Source organism: Dryobates pubescens, chromosome 12 (assembly GCF_014839835.1).
Source record: "Dryobates pubescens isolate bDryPub1 chromosome 12, bDryPub1.pri, whole genome shotgun sequence".
Classification (NCBI taxonomy): domain Eukaryota; kingdom Metazoa; phylum Chordata; class Aves; order Piciformes; family Picidae; genus Dryobates; species Dryobates pubescens.
The window spans coordinates 22,698,059-22,714,369 of record NC_071623.1 but is presented as its reverse complement, the minus strand read 5'-3'; the positions used below and the strand labels follow the sequence as shown (position 1 = coordinate 22,714,369).

The 16,311-nt window shown below is 43.7% G+C and overlaps 1 protein-coding gene across 1 annotated transcript in view; it reads right to left on the bottom strand.

Moving 5' to 3' along the window:
* Positions 1–5,654: 5,654 nt before the first annotated feature.
* Positions 5,655–16,311, bottom strand: part of URB1 (URB1 ribosome biogenesis homolog) — a 59,997-nt gene continuing 49,340 nt past the window's right edge. Inside the window, exons 33-39 of the mRNA XM_054165774.1 lie at positions 15,577–15,683; positions 14,939–15,082; positions 13,272–13,381; positions 12,114–12,290; positions 10,740–10,981; positions 7,502–8,104; positions 5,655–6,893 (exon numbers count right to left, since the gene is read on the bottom strand). Of these exons, the coding sequence (XP_054021749.1) occupies positions 6,688–6,893; positions 7,502–8,104; positions 10,740–10,981; positions 12,114–12,290; positions 13,272–13,381; positions 14,939–15,082; positions 15,577–15,683 (1,589 nt within the window). The 3' untranslated portion in view covers positions 5,655–6,687. The remainder of the gene's footprint in view (positions 6,894–7,501; positions 8,105–10,739; positions 10,982–12,113; positions 12,291–13,271; positions 13,382–14,938; positions 15,083–15,576; positions 15,684–16,311) is intronic.

Genomic DNA, 16,311 nt, shown 5'->3' with positions numbered 1-16,311 from the left:
TGTGTTGTGTCTTTTCCCAGCCCCAGTGTTTGGAAGCGTCTCCCAAATATCACACATGCTTCTTATTCCCAGTGACATCTCTTCACAATCACATGAAGCTCTTTACCCTTTTCTCTTTCCCAGGAGCAGCCATGACAGTTCTCTTTACTCTTGGTAGACAGCAAGCCATAGCAATGTCTCTAGTTTCCTCTTTAAAAATCCAGCTAAAGAATGAAGCTTGAGGGCTGGATTGAAGTTTCCTTCTTGAGGGGGAAAGGAGGAGTCACCATAGTTCAGTCACAGCTTACACTTTTGCTGTTGGTCATTCTGTACTTCCAGGCAAGGATGAGTCTCATGCTAGGTAAAGAGGTCTGAAGTCCAAGGGTCTCTCTCACGCTGGATTCAATGTCTTTTGTGTTAGAAGAACCTTCTTCTATATTTTTAGAAACATTGGTAATGCACTTCCTTATGAAACTGCTGCTCTCTTCCAGACAGATCTCCCTGATAACTGGACTTCTTTTTTTTTCCCCTCTCCACACATTACAGACAAGTGATTGCAGGGAAGCAGACAGAAGAAAGCAGCTCCAGTGCTGAACAGCCTCACTGCGGGGATCTCAGTAGCTCATACTCAGTTGTGGTTGCTTCTGAAACACCTACCTCCCTCTTGGATGAAACTGACACTCGTGGAAGGATCTCAGCCTGAGTTAACACTGGAACACATTGAGCAAAACCAGCAGTACAGTTCTCCTAAGTGCAGAGAAAAGCTCAGTGCTGTGACTGCCTATTAAGCACTGCTACTGCATACCCGAGTTAGTTCAGGAGAAGAAAAATGCCTTTCAACAAAGGACAAACCTGAAAAATCCTGGATGCATTAGAGAAAGTCCTAACAGCCACATTTGAGCAGCGTTGCTGGAGTTGCATGATCAACATTTTAGATCCTGATGACTGTAAAATTTATCCCTTTTTTTTTTTTTTTAAGTAAGGGTTCAGACTCCAACTCCTCTCCCAGTTACATGGTGCGATGCTGGGTGAGTGGTTCTCAGTGAGACCCATTTGGCTGGCAGCAATTTACTCCTCTGGCAGTAACACCCTGGGTCCTGTAAAGAATTCTGCCATGCTCACCTGAATTCACACCGAGTCCTGTTATCCTCAGGGGTGCAGCATCAGTTTTCACCGGGTTGTCTTGCTGTAAAAGCAGGCACCTCGCTGATGTCACTGAACAGGCAGCATAACCAGTATGGTTTATGTATGAGGAGAGGCACAAGTCATCTCTTTCTGGCTCTGTCCTCAGGCCACACTCACCAGCTGTATCTTAGTAACACCTTCACTTGGTCATCATATGAAAAAAATGAGCAACAAAGTCAAGTGTACCATCACCAATAAAACCTTGCCTTTAGATAGGTGATGATTTGCTTCACTAATTTAAAGCCCAGCAGTTCCCTCAAGGCTGGAATATTATTTTTTATTTACTTTTTCCTTGGGAAAAAAGAAATTAATTGAGTTGCTTAAAATTTATTAAAACACTGTTTACCCAGAACAGCCTTTAAGAAGCTAATGGCAGCACTAATTATCTCAAGTGAGTGTTTTGTTGAATAAAGTCATTAGCTTCATCTACTGCAAGGAAATAGTTTTCCCACTAATAACCAATTAGTTTGGGTTCCATTTGGTAATGGTAGATGGAAAAGAGATTGTTAATATTACACAATCTTGAAATTGTTTCTGCCAGTTACTAGACATCAGTAAAAAGAGAAGTGCATTTACCATGCTTATATCAAAGGAAAACACTGGCAAACCCAGCGTGAGTTTGCCTCTTGAATTTCTGCATGAGTTGCCTTGCTTTCAGCTGGGGCTGACAAAACGCTTTAACAGAAGCTACAGCCCTCTGTGAGGGTCACAGCAGCTTTTCAGTGAGGTGGAGAGAGTAAGTTTAGCTCAGCTGGAAGGGGTGCTTCGCACTCCTGCCCCTTTCTGTGGCCTCTGCTCTCTCCACCTCTTCTCACCCTTGGAGCTCCACCAAACTCAGGCAGAACGAGGTGAAGGTCCATGTGAGAGAGTAAGAACTCCAGTAAGCACAATGCTGGGACTGCAGAGTTGAGCTGAGGAAAGCGGTGAGGGCTGGACCAGCTGTAAGACTGCACAGCTAATTGCTGGGCTGAGGACAACAGAAAATTCACTTGAAACTTGAGCAGCTCAGAAATTCCATGTCCCCAAGCAGGCAGCAAATGAAGCACTGCCAGAGCCGCCTTCTGCTGTGCACAGGGAGTGTGGGCTATGATGTTACCAGAAAGTGGGTGGGTTGGGCTGTGTTAAAAAAGTCTGAAACACTAGAGACAGACCAAACCACCAGGCATATGTTTGTATTGTGGGGTGGTTTTTTAAATCTTCAGATTTTTTAATCTGAGATAAACACTTCTGCAGTTTGCTTTTTGAGCAAACTGACTACTACTAGTGCTGGACTTGGAAACTTGTCAAGGCATAAAGTCTGTTGAGTCAGACTAAGTCATGGGCAGATGGAGAAAACAAAGAAAGGCTGCAGGAATTGAAGGTGACCATGAAGAGCAATATATCAGAGAACCAAACATTTCCATGAGTCAAGTCAACAAGGGCCTTCCTCTCTCCTCAGATACTTTTACCTTTTGCTGAAGCTGAGATAGTTGTCACAGGAGAGAATCAACTTCCTTGCTGGTACCAGCTCTCCTGCTGCAAATTGGGAGTTAAAGCTAACCCCACTGCAGCCACACAGTATCATCAAAGACAGTCTGAAGAGAACTTGTCCATCTAGGCCCATTGTCCTCCTCAAGGATAAGCAACTGCACTTCAATCATTCCTGACACATCCCCCCACCCTAAGCTAGAACATCTCTCCTGCAACAGTTCTTCACCACCTGCCAGCACAATCTGCGCCAGTATCCTCCTCCATGACTCACAACAGACTCATATCCTTGCTTTTCAAGAACCTCTTCTTTACAAATGGATTCCAGAGGGATTTCTGACAGATGTGGACATTCCCATTTGTAACAACAGATGTTCTTTCATTAGTTGAACTGGAACATCTTACAGTATATAACACCCGAAAAGATATTTTTGTTTTCTCTCCCCATTCCAATTGCCTGGAAATGGAAGGCACACTGTATGAAGCATATAAACTAATATATGCCAAATGCAAGCCAATCTTACAGCACCAAACTTAGGAGGAGGGCAGTGGGGGGAGACAGAAATGCCCACATGACATTTCTATACCTACCTATTTCAAGGCCCTTCCAGTGCTTTGCTTTCCACTGGGAGCACTTAATTTCCCATTCCTTCAGAGTACTCCGTTACCTCCTGCGTGGTCTGCAGCTTTCATGGATGGTTGAAAAGCTGCACCCACCAGTCAAGAAAGTGTGACCAAAATCAGCTCATGCTGCTGGTACAAAGACATAGTTGACTTGTGTTGCCCCAAACCACTCCTCACACAAAAGTCACATCGTCCTGCCCTGTTACTTGTGCTGTGTGAAGTCCTCCTGCTCATGTGTCAGATGTCCTGGTCTGAGCACTGGCACCCAGCAGCACATTGCTGAGTTCCTTGCAACTCCTGAGGACGCTCACCTGCAACTCAACTTGTACATGTTCTGTACACCAGGTACAACAGGAAGCAAAATGGTTTTCTGGGCTGTTGACTTTATTGAGGTTTTGTGAATTTTGATTAAAAGGCTAGTCCTGGCTGTGACTTCTGTGAGGGCAGCCTAAGCCATTGGGCCCACTGCAGAGCCCTCTGGAGGATCAGCCACACGGTTCTCATCACAGTGACATCAAAGTGAGCAACTTGTGTCAAACTGCAGAAAACTCCCTTGGTTTGCAATGTAGGCTCATGTCTGAGCAAGTTCTCCACTTCAAATGCTCCCCACAATTTATTTTAATGAAGATTAATTGCTTAAAATAATCTCTCCACCTATATAATTTATTGGGCATTTTAAACATGCTGGCAGCAGTTCACAAGCACAAATCACTCAACTACTAAGCATCTATGGCTTTTAACTATACCTATTATTTCCAGGAGGAGTTCATAATAATCTTTTAATGGCTGAATTGTTAAAATATACTGAAGTTCAGAGGTGCTGAGAGATAAGCACATGAGCTATGTATCTTTTGCATGAACAGGCTAGTAGCTTTAAATTGTCAGTTTAAAATAGAATAGAATTAACAAGGTTGGAAGGGACCTTTGAGGTCATCAAGTCCAACCTATCATCCAACACTATCTGATCAACTAAGCCATGGCACCAAGCACCCCATCCAGTCTCTTCCTAAACACCTCCAGTGATGGTGACTCCACCACCTCCCTGGGCAGCCCATTCCAATGGCCAATCTCTCTTTCTATAAAGAACTTCTTCCTAACATCCTAAACCTCCCCTGGCACACCTTGAGACTGTGTCCTTTTGTTCTGGTGCTGTTTGCCTGGGAGAAGAGACCAACCCCCACCTGGCTACAACCTCCCTTCAGGTAGTTGTAGACAGCAATAAACTGATCTCCCCCAAGCCTCCTCTTCACCAGGCTAAGCAACCCCAGCTCATTCAGTCTCTCCTCATAGGGCTTGTGCTCCAAACCCCTCCCCAGCTTTGTTGCCCTTCTGTTATTTGCATTCATTTTTTTTTGCTTACCTAGTTTCCTTAATTCTCTTGACCAAATCATACCATAAACCACTCTTAGATGTGCTCAGTCCCTCCTGAAAGCTGAAACAAAAATCTTCCCTGGGTCAAGAGTAGTTTCCAGTTAGACGAGATGGAAATACATATTTTGTTTTGGAACTCCTTTGGTTTCATTTTGACTTCCCCCTCCCCCCTTTATTTTTTAATTTAAGCAAAACACATGGCTTTTTTCAGTGGAAAGAAGATTTCCTGATGTCAGAGCCTTATATTTATAGCACACAAAATTCAGGCTTCAATGGATTTGTAGCTTTTTCAAGAGATATTTGTTACTGGTCGATGGTAGACTGAACATGAGCCTTCAGTGTGCCCAGGCAGCCAAGAGGGCCAATGGCATCCTGGCCTGCATCAGGAACAGTGTGGCCAGCAGGAGCAGGGAGGTCGTTTCACCCCTGTATACTGCACTGGTTAGGCCTCACCTCGAATACTGTGTCCAGTTCCGGGCCCCTCAGTTTAGGAAGGATGTTGACTTGCTGGAACATGTCCAGAGAAGGGCAACAAAGTTGGTGAGGGGTTTGGAACACAAGCCCTATGAGGAGAGGCTGAGGGAGCTGGGGTTGCTTAGCCTGGAGGAGACTCAGGGGTGACCTTATTGCACTCTACAACTGATGTTGTAGAGAGCAGATGTTGGTGTCTTCTCCCAGGCAGCCAGCACCAGAACAAGAGGACACAGTCTCAGGCTGCACCAGGGGAGGTTTAGGCTGGATGTTAGGAAGAAGTTCTACACAGAGAGAGTGATTGCCCATTGGAATGGGCTGCCTGGGGAGGTGGTGGAGTCACCATCATTGGAGGTGTTCAGGAGGAGACTTGATGGGGTGCTTGGTGCCGTGGGTTAGTTGTTTAGGTGGTGTTGGATTGGGTGATGGGTTGGACGCGATGATCTTGAAGGTCTCTTCCAACCTGGTCTGGTCTATTCTATTCAAAGGAAGTCTTGATATAGGCATTATGGCTTCTTTAAGACAAGAGTATTTCTCTGCAGAGGCAATCCTCCTTATTTGCATCTCATGTTTAATTTAAAAAACAAACCCAAACAAATTAAATAAACATCACAAGGAGTGTGCACTGCTGGTCTTCTCCCTGTACAGAATTTGTGCAAAGTACCTAGGCACAGCACATATTCATGATTCAATCAGTTTAATAAATCCTGGTTTACATTTCAAAAGGCTCAAAGTCAGGCTCTGCCTGTTTGCATATTTGGCACGGTACATCAAACTGCCCCTGAGGCTACATTCAAGAAATATTTATCAGATTTCACAGAGAATTTCCAATAAAAACCATGTATTATCAACCAGCAGCATGTCATTTGGGTTTTAGTCCCATCTCTCATCTTTTCAGCGTGGAAGCAAGATGGGCCTTTGTTGTGAGTCCCAGGAGCAGCAATGGTCAGGGCTTTTTATAATGAAAAAACCACCCCAAATCAAACAGGAAAGAGAAGAAAACCAGACCAGCTCCAATATAAATGCCTTCAAAAGCCTTTTAACTTTATAACAAGCAGAATCCCAGACCATCATGTTTCCAGTGTTTGGTCTTCTATTCATACTGGCTTTGGTATCATGTATCATGAAAGAAACGCAGTCCTTCAAGAAATAGCATAAATCAGGGTGGCTAAACCTCTGACTACTTGGTTTTTTTGCACTTATGCCACATTGTGGTGAAGTCCCAGCCTTGATTCCCCATCTTACACTGGGGAGAGGATGGATTTTAAGTACACAGCGACTACAGTCCAGAGGCAATGCACTAAATCAGTCCTTTTGGTTCTTCGTGAAGTTAAAAACCCCTGTAATAAAAATGATATAAATAACACTGGGTCCCATACTGTTTGAGAAAAGGGAAATGATAGCTTTAATGTTCCACTGAGAGATGATGAATACAATTTTCCCCCTGTGAGTTTGCACTCAGTAATAAAATATTGATCGTTACAACAAAACAAGTTAAGTCTGCACGGAGAACAGTTCAGGAGGGTTCCATAGCTCACAGCAACGGTGGCAGAGCACATAGCATTAAAGATTAAGTGTCAGTTCATTGAATTAATGCCCCAGTGTAGCCAAGTAAAGGGGTCTGCAAAGAGGCATAATCACTTCTTCTCTTTGCTGATGAGTTTCCAAGTCATCATCATTCAAATTATTATCTGTACTGCTGCAGATCAATTTGACATGGGTTATTAACATAGCTGGCTCCTGTGCTCCAAGCCATATGTCCCCAATGTAAACAGAAGTCAGGAACACACAAGCAGCTGTGGAAGAAAAATTAAGAGAAAAATCAGAAGAGAGATTCTTCTGTTTCCACATAGTGATACAAAAATCAAACCACTTTATTTCCAGATCTATCTTTTAAAATAGCTTCCTAACTATTTCCCTAGATGGAAAACCTGTGGGGTTTTGGCCCACGTAAACCCCATGGTTCTCCTCACACTAAAGAAAGAATATGGTTTCTTGTTAGCTCAGCCTTCTGACCACTTTAAATCTGACCTGTGGCTCTTGCTTTCAAATAACACTGAACAGCATATGGATCAGAGCCCATACCCACGTGGACTCATTCATTGCAGACTATTTTTCCCCTTGGAGTTATTTCCCCCCGAACTCCCTTTTTACCCTAGAAAGGAAAGTTTCTTTGAGGCAGTATGACTGTCATACTATCAGAAACTCCTACAACGTGATCCTATTCTGTGCTACCAACCCCTGTGCCCATCACACTAAAGACACAGCTTTTACTTTGTGAAGTTATGAGCACCAACAGACATGGGCAAACTTCAGACTGTTTTGATGAATTAAAACCCACAAACACAGAACTACCTGCTTTCTACCGTTAACACCTTGTAACGTGAGTGAAAAGATGAGTTACCTTTCTTGTTTGCATCCTCTTCTGTCATTGCTGACAGACACAATGTTTTCACAAGTCCATGAAAATTGTTGCTGGTCAGGCCCTGAGCATCCATTAGATGAAGCATAATTGAACTGAACACACAGAGGTCTTGAATGAGTCCAGCCATCCCACCGCTGGCCTCACAGATCTGGGTGTAAAACTTGAAGATGTTGTTTCTCAGTATCACATCCCTGAGGATCTCCTGCACTGCCACTGCATGTGGCAAGATGCAGTTCTGCAGCCACCGCAGAGTTAGTGAAACATTCCGCGCATTGAGGCTGTGCTCAACCATGGACCTTATTAGCCACTTCGTTACCATGTGTGTGGATGCACAGGTAAGACTGACTGTTTCACCTTCAACATCAGCAGATTGGAGGGGCTCCCCTTCATGTTTGGTAGGCACCACTGGGAAAACAGGCTCCCAGTAGGTAAATATGGAATTCAGGTGATCTCTGCATTTCTCCAGCTCAGAGACTTGGAGGTCTGCAGCAATGTTGTCTTCACTTTCCGCCTCCTTCTTCTTCCGAAGATGATGATATGCACGAGAGGACACTTGAGATTTCTTCTTTTCTTTAATATTTTCTGCAAGAAGAAAAACACCACCAAAACAAACATCAGATAGTCCAAAGGGGTTTCTTGGTACAAAATTATGCAAGAAAGGCGGCATCTGGTGTTGTTTCAGCTGCTTGAACGGGTAAGTTCTAGCCTCATTTAGCAAGCTAACTGAGCCCATGCAGTTCAGAGCAAATTTGCTACAGGCTGCTCCCCGTGACTCACAGACTGAAACGTTCTCCTGAACTGGATCTCCTAACTTTGAGGTGAGCAACAAAGCCAGCCGGGCCCTGGCCCACAGCCCAGCGAAGCCGAGGCAGTTTCCAGAGGTCCACAAAATGCAGTGTTTCCAGTAAGCCTACATTATTTGCACACCACCACATGAGAAATATTCAAGCCCCCATCCTGTGGGCCAACAAAAGAGCAGCACAGGCCTGCTTGTGGAAGGAGACAGCAGCACAGCTACACTGCTTTGGAAGGGCACAGGCTGATGCAGCGAGGCCTGCATCTCTCTGGCACAGCTGCATCCATGCTGAGTGTCTGGCTGGCCAAATGTGAATTTTCCACACCCCAAAGGGAAGAGACTGGCAGCTGAACTTTGTGATGCAGAGCTGCCCTCTCTTAGATGCTGCCTATGACACGGGGAAAAAGTTCTATACAGAAAGAGTGATTGCCCATTGGAATGGGCTGCCTGGGGAGGTGGTGGAGTCGTCATCACTGGAGGTTTTCAGGAGAAGACTTGATGGGGTGCTTGGTGCCGTGGGTTAGTTGTTTAGGTGGTGTTGGATTGGTTGATGGGTTGGACGCGGTGATCTTGAAGGTCTCTTCCAACCTGGTTTATTCTATGTATTCTATGTAAAGCTCCCAAAGACCAACAGCCCTTTGCCACCACTATACCACCCAGCATTTTACAGCAGTCTGCCTTGGAGAAGTTGCTGAGAAAATAATCACAAATTGCAATTATGTTGCACTTTGCAGCTTAAATGAACTAAATGCAATTCAGCCTCTCCCCCTGGGGACTGCGAGGGATGGGGCTGACTCTTGAAATGCAACCTCAGAAACAAAATGTAAGAGAAGCATTCCTTTTTGTAACTGCTTTATAGCTCCTGAGCCTTGGGCCAATAGATAGTTTAAAACCATATACACAATAAGTTACAGTTGTCACTACAATAACTCTCTAAGACTAAAAAGGGTGTGGAGAAAACTTCAGAAAACCTAAAGCTTTTATAGTATCCTTTAAATCCTTCAATAATTAGCTTAACTGATACAAAACCTTTACTGAAACCTATAAAAGTTTTAATATGCACCAAGACCAGCTGCTGTATTGGCAGGAAACCAGGGGTCTTTAACACCTCCCACTACAAAGCTCCTTCTACATTTTATTCACAGAGATAAAAAGAGAGAGGTCATATAAGTCCAAATGTGTTTTGCTTTCTTCCAACTCTGATGACAATAATCAAACCCAGCCGTTTCATTTTCACTTGCTCTACTGCTGATTTTCACTCCCATCTCACTTTCAGTTCCCCAATCCCCACTCAGAATGGTTTGAATCTTGGAGTGGAGAAAGCCTCCAACCACTGGTTTTAAAAATTTCATTGAAGAAAGTTTTTCAAAATCTGACTAGATGTGCAAGCAAGTTGCACTTTAGAGCTCTTTCCCTTTTATAAACTCTATTCCACCAAAGCTGCCACAACTGTGTTAAAATTAGAACTCAGGCAAACCTCATGAAGCTCAATAAGGACAAGTGCAGGGTCCTACACCTGGGGAGGAATAACAGCAGACACCAGTACAGGTTAGGGGCTGCCCTTATGGAGACCAGCTCCATGGAGAAAGACCCTGGAGTGCTGGTGGATAGCAAGTTCTGCATGGGACAGCAACGTGCCCTTGTGGCCAAGAGAGCCAATGGTATCTTGGGGTGCATCAGGAAAAGTGCGGCCAGCAGGTATAGGGAGGTTCTCCTCCCCCTCTATTCTACCCTGCTGAGACCACACCTAGAATACTGTGTCCAGTTTTGGGCTCCCCAGCTCAAGAGAGGCAGAGACCTGCTGGAGAGAGTCCAATGGAGAGCCACAAGGATTATTAGGGGCCTTAAGCATCTCCCCTATGAAGGGGAGACTGAGAGCCATGGGGCTATTTGGTCTTGAGGGGAGAAGACCAATCAGTGTCTATCAATATCTGAGGGGTGGGTGTCAAGTGGAGGGGGCCAAGCCCTTTTTGGTCGTGTGCAGTAACAAGACATGCAACAGAAGGTTCAAGCTTGAACACAGGAGATTTCACCTCAACATGAAGAGAAACTTCTTCACAGTGAGGGAGCCCTGGAACAGGCTGCCCAGAGAGATTGTGGAGTCTCCTTCTCAGGAGACTTTCCAAAGCCACCTAGTTGCATTCCTGTGCAGACTACCCTGAGTGATCTTGCTTTGGCAGGGGGTTGGACTGGATGAACTCCAGAGGTCCCTTCCAACCTCTAATGTACTGTGATCACTACAATGAAGACTTGAAAAATGGCTATTACTGTTCCTCCTCTCCCAAGCTACATCAGACTGTCCAATAAAATTTCCTAATACTATTTCCTATGAGCTTTGCCTCACTTCAGTGGTTAGCTTGTAACAACCTCAACAATATTAACTTCAACAATATTACTTTTCTGTTACATGTTAGTACTTACTAAGCAAATCTTTGACTTGGTATTTCTGAGCAAGAGCCTGCAGATCCTCCTGCAGTTGCAGGTCTTTTTCGATGATGCTCCACTTATGCAGCAGCAGCAGGATCTCTTTGTTGGAGAGAAGGCCGTCATTCACAGTGAAACGACCCATTTCCTTGAAGGCCTCCACAACTGTAGCACGATATTCCAGCACAGAACTGAAGGTACTGAAAAACTGAGTCAGTGCAGCTGCACCTAAATTAGTCCTATGAGAACAAAAACAAAAGAACAAAGTGCTAGGTATTTGAAGCATGTTAATTAATAAAATAAAATAGGTACAGGTGTCTTCTCTTCACAGTCTCTATTCCTAAAGTTTTCTCCTGCAGTTCATAGAATCATAGAATCACAGAATGTTAGGGGGTGGAAGTGACCTCCAGAGATCATCGAGTCCAACCCCCCACGCCAGAGCAGGATCACCTAGGGCAGGATGCACAGGAATGCATCCAGGTGGGTTTTGAAGTCTACAGAGAAGGAGACTCCACAACCTCTCTGGGCAGCCTGTTCCAGTGCTCCACCACCCTCACTGTAAAGAAGTTTCTCCTCATGTTGAGGTGAACCCTTCTATTTTCAACTTTGTACCTGGTGTTCTTTGTCTTGTTGCTGCACACCACCAAAAAGAAATTGGCCCCCTCCACTTGACACCCACCCCTCAGATATTTATGCACTAGACATATACTTTGTTTCTTCAGTAAGCCAGTAATAATTACCTTCATTCCCACTGAACCATTGCTTTTTCACTCCATTAGTGTTTGGCACAACAGACCATGAAACATAGTCTTTGCCCTCCTGCCTGTAAACATCAAAGGCAGTTGGCACACAAGGGTGAGGTCAGAGGTCTGGAGCTTTACCTTGGCTTCTTTATTTTGTGTGAATTTTCAACATTTTGAGGAAATAAACATAGCTTCTCCAGGCTGTGACCATTTTATTAACACTGTTGTGAAGAACTTTGCATGGTTTCCTCTTGTATAATTTGCTTGCATGGTACAGACACAGAAAGTCTAAACCTTCAGAGTATGAAGAACCTTGCAGGAAACTGCATGGCTAACTGCAGACTCTAACCCAGCAGAAGAAAGGTAAAACAAGGCTGCTTAAAAATGGCAGGTAACTAAGGATATATAACTTGAAAGTAACTGTGCACCAGTTGCTATTTTATTCCTCGTGTATTTAAGCAGCTAAACCCTCACGTCAGAGAGGTCTCATCAAAATTCACTATTCAGCTTTCAAAATGAAAGGGGAAAGAAGCATTAAAACTACCAGAAATTCTTCTGGGCTTAGTACATTACAAATTGGACAGAGAATGAAATGCAAATTGATTAGGAAGAAAATAAAAGGACTTACCGAATATATTTGATTAATGTGATCAAAACATAGAGAAATTCATTCACAATCTGAACTGGAAGAAACTTCCTGTTCTCCTTGGACTGATTCTTGCTTTTCTTCTTGCTTCCTGAATTTGTTAGCCAGAGAGTATGTAGTAAGGAAACTATTTTATTCAACAGCTTGTTTTCCAGAAGCCTGAAAAACAGGAAAAAAAAAGGCAAACACCTATTTGGAAAGCAGATTCTAATTAGGAACCATCCATCACTTAGAGGAGACAATACTCTAGGGAGCTTTTGGAGTTGTGAATTACAAGAGGCACCCAGCCAGGGCCCCCATGAGAGTGCACCCCTTTGAAGCCCTAGCCACAGAGAGGCCCTGGTTACTACCCTCCTCTTGCCATGCTGCAGCTGGGGATACAGTGATGCATCATGGCCCCCATATGAGACTTGCATCTTTCATTACATAGCTCTGCTCTGTATTACATTGCCCCTACTGCCACCATTTCTTTAGAGCAGCTACACTGCTCAAGGCAGGTTGGTTCCTTACGTTCCTACAGCTTTAAGTAGAAACAGCAATGCAAACAGCACAGTATCAGGAGCTGTGTTTTATTTGTTAGTCTAAGGACAGAGTGGGAGCATGGGAAGCAATCCCACTCTTGCACAGAGCCTGCAGAAAGTATATTGCTCAAAAGTACAATCATGAAACAATTATTGGGTACCAGAGGCCAAATCCAGGCCTTTTCACTTCCAAGTGTACCAAACTGTACCAGAGAGATACACAACAGGTGAGCAGTAACCAGAACTTGTTCAGGAAACTTGTACTGTAGACAACCCTGAATTGTGCAGGAGGTCCTAGGACACAGTATGAATTGTGGGGTTTTGAAACGAAAGCATCCCACATGCTATAATAAGGTGCCATTTTGTTTTCTAGGTTTTGTAAGGAAGTATCTTCACCCCTCCTACTAACAACCTGAGAGCATCTGGATTTTGTTTGTAGAAATGCAAGGGAACACTCAAGAGTTTGACAAGCTCTGCCAGTATGGCCCTAGGAGCCAAATGTCACAACCTCTGACAGGCCATCTCTGTACCTGTCACCCTTGTTTTCATACTCAGTTGCATAATTATTCTACTTTGGACAGTACAATGGTTCCCATTTGACCAGCATTTCCCTAATTACCTGTTTTCTAAGGTATGCACTATCCAGGTTAGGAGGCTCTGATCTTGTATCAGTTCATAGGCAGCACTGGTGACATGGGCAGCATTTTGCAATATATCCAGAATATGACTCTGAAACAGAAAACGTAATTTGCCTTCTTACAAAATTAGAATATAGTCAGGATCTAACTACTATCAATCTTTCAGAAGGGCATAATTAGCCACCTGACTGGAATCTGGGATCTGATCAGCTTAGAAGTTAGAATGTATTGCCAACTGCCACATGTTCTTAGCAACCATGAGGAAGAAAAGACATTCTCTTTTCAAGGCTTCATACACAACAGATGCTGCTCTTAAACAGAAATCTTAAAGTAGCAAGACAATCTTCTCTTTCTGTCCAAGATTTTGATACCTAATTGAGATACTTTCAACAGACTGAAATTCTCAGTGTGGATGCTAATGAACATGAGAGCTTCTAGCATGTGAGTTTTCTTCCTGCTAAAAAACTGTACGGGTAACATGCTGGTTAGGGAATAAGGAGGCCTGAAAAAGCAAAGGCCCCTGTGACTATTTAAGCAACACAGCATGCTCCACAAAGCAGCAGAAATATGACCACAGACAGACCACCAGTTGATGAAACTGAGTGAGGTTCCATGATGGTAGGGACCTGTTCCAATTTCAGGGGACTCTGGTTTAGACATAAATTATTACCTACTAATTATTACCAACTCCACGCATACACAAATTCAACAGGGAATAGGAAGATGTGGTGGGTTGAATTTTCCCCCCCAGCATTAACTTTGCCAGGCTAACTCAGCTGGAAGGAAATGGAAGCTGTACTTACAAGCAAAACTACAATCTACAATGAAATGTAATGAGTATGTACAAAATATACAGGATTTACAGACATTTACAGTTAACAAACAACACAAACCCCCCATGGTCAAAGACCAGGAGAGCTGTCCCTCTGCCCTACCACCCCCTGTCCAAAAGGGAGAAAGGAGCAGAGAGAAAGTAGTGGTTAGGCTCAACCAAAATAATGCAGCCAAGGTCAGCAGAAGCAGATTAATCTCTCCTGAGCAAAGTGAGCAGAGAAGCCCCCCGAATATTTTGGTACAAGCAGTCTTGTGGCAGATATCTCTCCAATGGAATAGTTTAGAATTCTATTTGGTTTTCCTTTTTACACCCAGTGGTGATTGATTTATATTTTTCTAGTTTTCTGTGCAAAATCTGTAACCAAATTTTAAAGGCATAGCCTAAAACTACCACAGAGGACAAAGGAGGAATCAACTGCTCCTTTCTGATTTCTATTTAGAATAGAATAGAATAGAATAAACCAGGTTGGAAGAGACCTTCGAGATCATCGTGTCCAACCTATCATCCAACACTACCCAATCAACTAAACCATGCAACCAAGCATCCTGTCAAGCCTCGCCCTGAACACCCCCAGCGACGGCGACCCCACCACCTCCTCAGGCAGCCCATTCCAGTGGGCAATCACTCTCTCTGTGTAAAACTTCCTCCTAACCTCCAGCCTAAACCTCCCCTGATGCAGCCTGAGGCTGTGTCCTCTTGTTCTGGTACTGGTTGCCTGGGAGAAGAGACCAACCTCTGCCTTTGTGCAAGCATTTGTGGGTTTGGGATTTTCTGTGGACTTGGGTGTTTTTTCAAACAAACAAACATTCTTACCTGGGAGCTCTCATCACACAGAGGACTGCTGAAAAAAGAAAGAATGATCTGGAAAATCTTCTGGTAGTTATAAAGATTGTAGCAGTATTTATCACGCAGCCCTTCTCCAAGAAATCTGAGAATCCACTCACGTTCTGTACTGGACTAGAAGCCAAAAGCAAAGTACCACCATCAGACACTTCAAAACAAGGCCTGCACATAAGAGCACAAAAAGCCTGGCTCCCTGGGAGCGCCAGCACATTGTCCAACAGGTTTTTTTCTGGACTTCTCAATTTTCATCCCTATCAAATGTAATCAATAACATCTATCAGGAACAAATATGCACCGCTAATGGAACGTTAAAAGTTGCTGTTTCTAAAATGCCTGAGTTGATTTCAACACTAATAATCCAAACTCAAGACATGAAAGTAAGCTAGGTAGGGCAGAACATTTTGGTTGTGCTTACAGAGCATGCACAGCACAGCTCATTATTTCATTAGGTGCTACTAGTAAGAAATAATACTTCTTATTCCAATATAAAACACAGATGCATCAAATTAATTGCCTGTGGAAGAACAGATTTAATTGCATTTCTATGCCTTTTTTTCTATCATTTTCTGAAGAATTAGTGGATACTTCAGATGAGATTCTTACATTACCTCAAATTCAAAACTGTAGAAAAGCTGGAAAAACCCTGGTACTTTCTTCAGGTCCAAATACTGGTGTGATAGAAGGAACCTGTTTACTTTTATATACATGTGGTCCTCTATAAAGAGAAACAATGGTTATTGTGGAGGAGGACAACAGTCACAATACACAACCATGCAGAAAAATACATGGAACCTGTGTTTTCCAGTGTATCAGCTGGCTGTCAGACCAGTACATTAATTACAGCAAGGAGGCCTTTTGCTCTATGGCTGATTATGTTGCTGGCCACCCCTCCTCTTCCCCAAAGTCAAAAGTTCATTCAGAGTATGCACAAAACAGGTGAGAAGATAAAATATTCAATATGGCTCTGATTTCAGCAAAATCATCATTAGTTCATTGACAAAACAAACATCTGCATGACAGTGAGAGGCAAATCTCTCCACATTTCAAGCCTAACACTTCATGTTAGGCAATCCTGATTTGTACCCGACAGACCAGATGTGTCAACAAGATGTCCCTCACGAGCAGTGGAACAAGTTTCCCAGCGGGATTCTAGAGTCTCCATTCTTGGAGGCTTTCTAGGATAGAGCCCTGTGCAAAGTGGTCTGCCCTCACAGCTGACCTTGCTTTAGACAGAGGGTTTAGCTAGAGACCTCATAAGGTCCCTTCCAAACTAAACTACTCCCTGATGCTACAATACTCCTTTGCAATGGCAACTTGGGTTGATTCAGTGTCTAACATAAAAG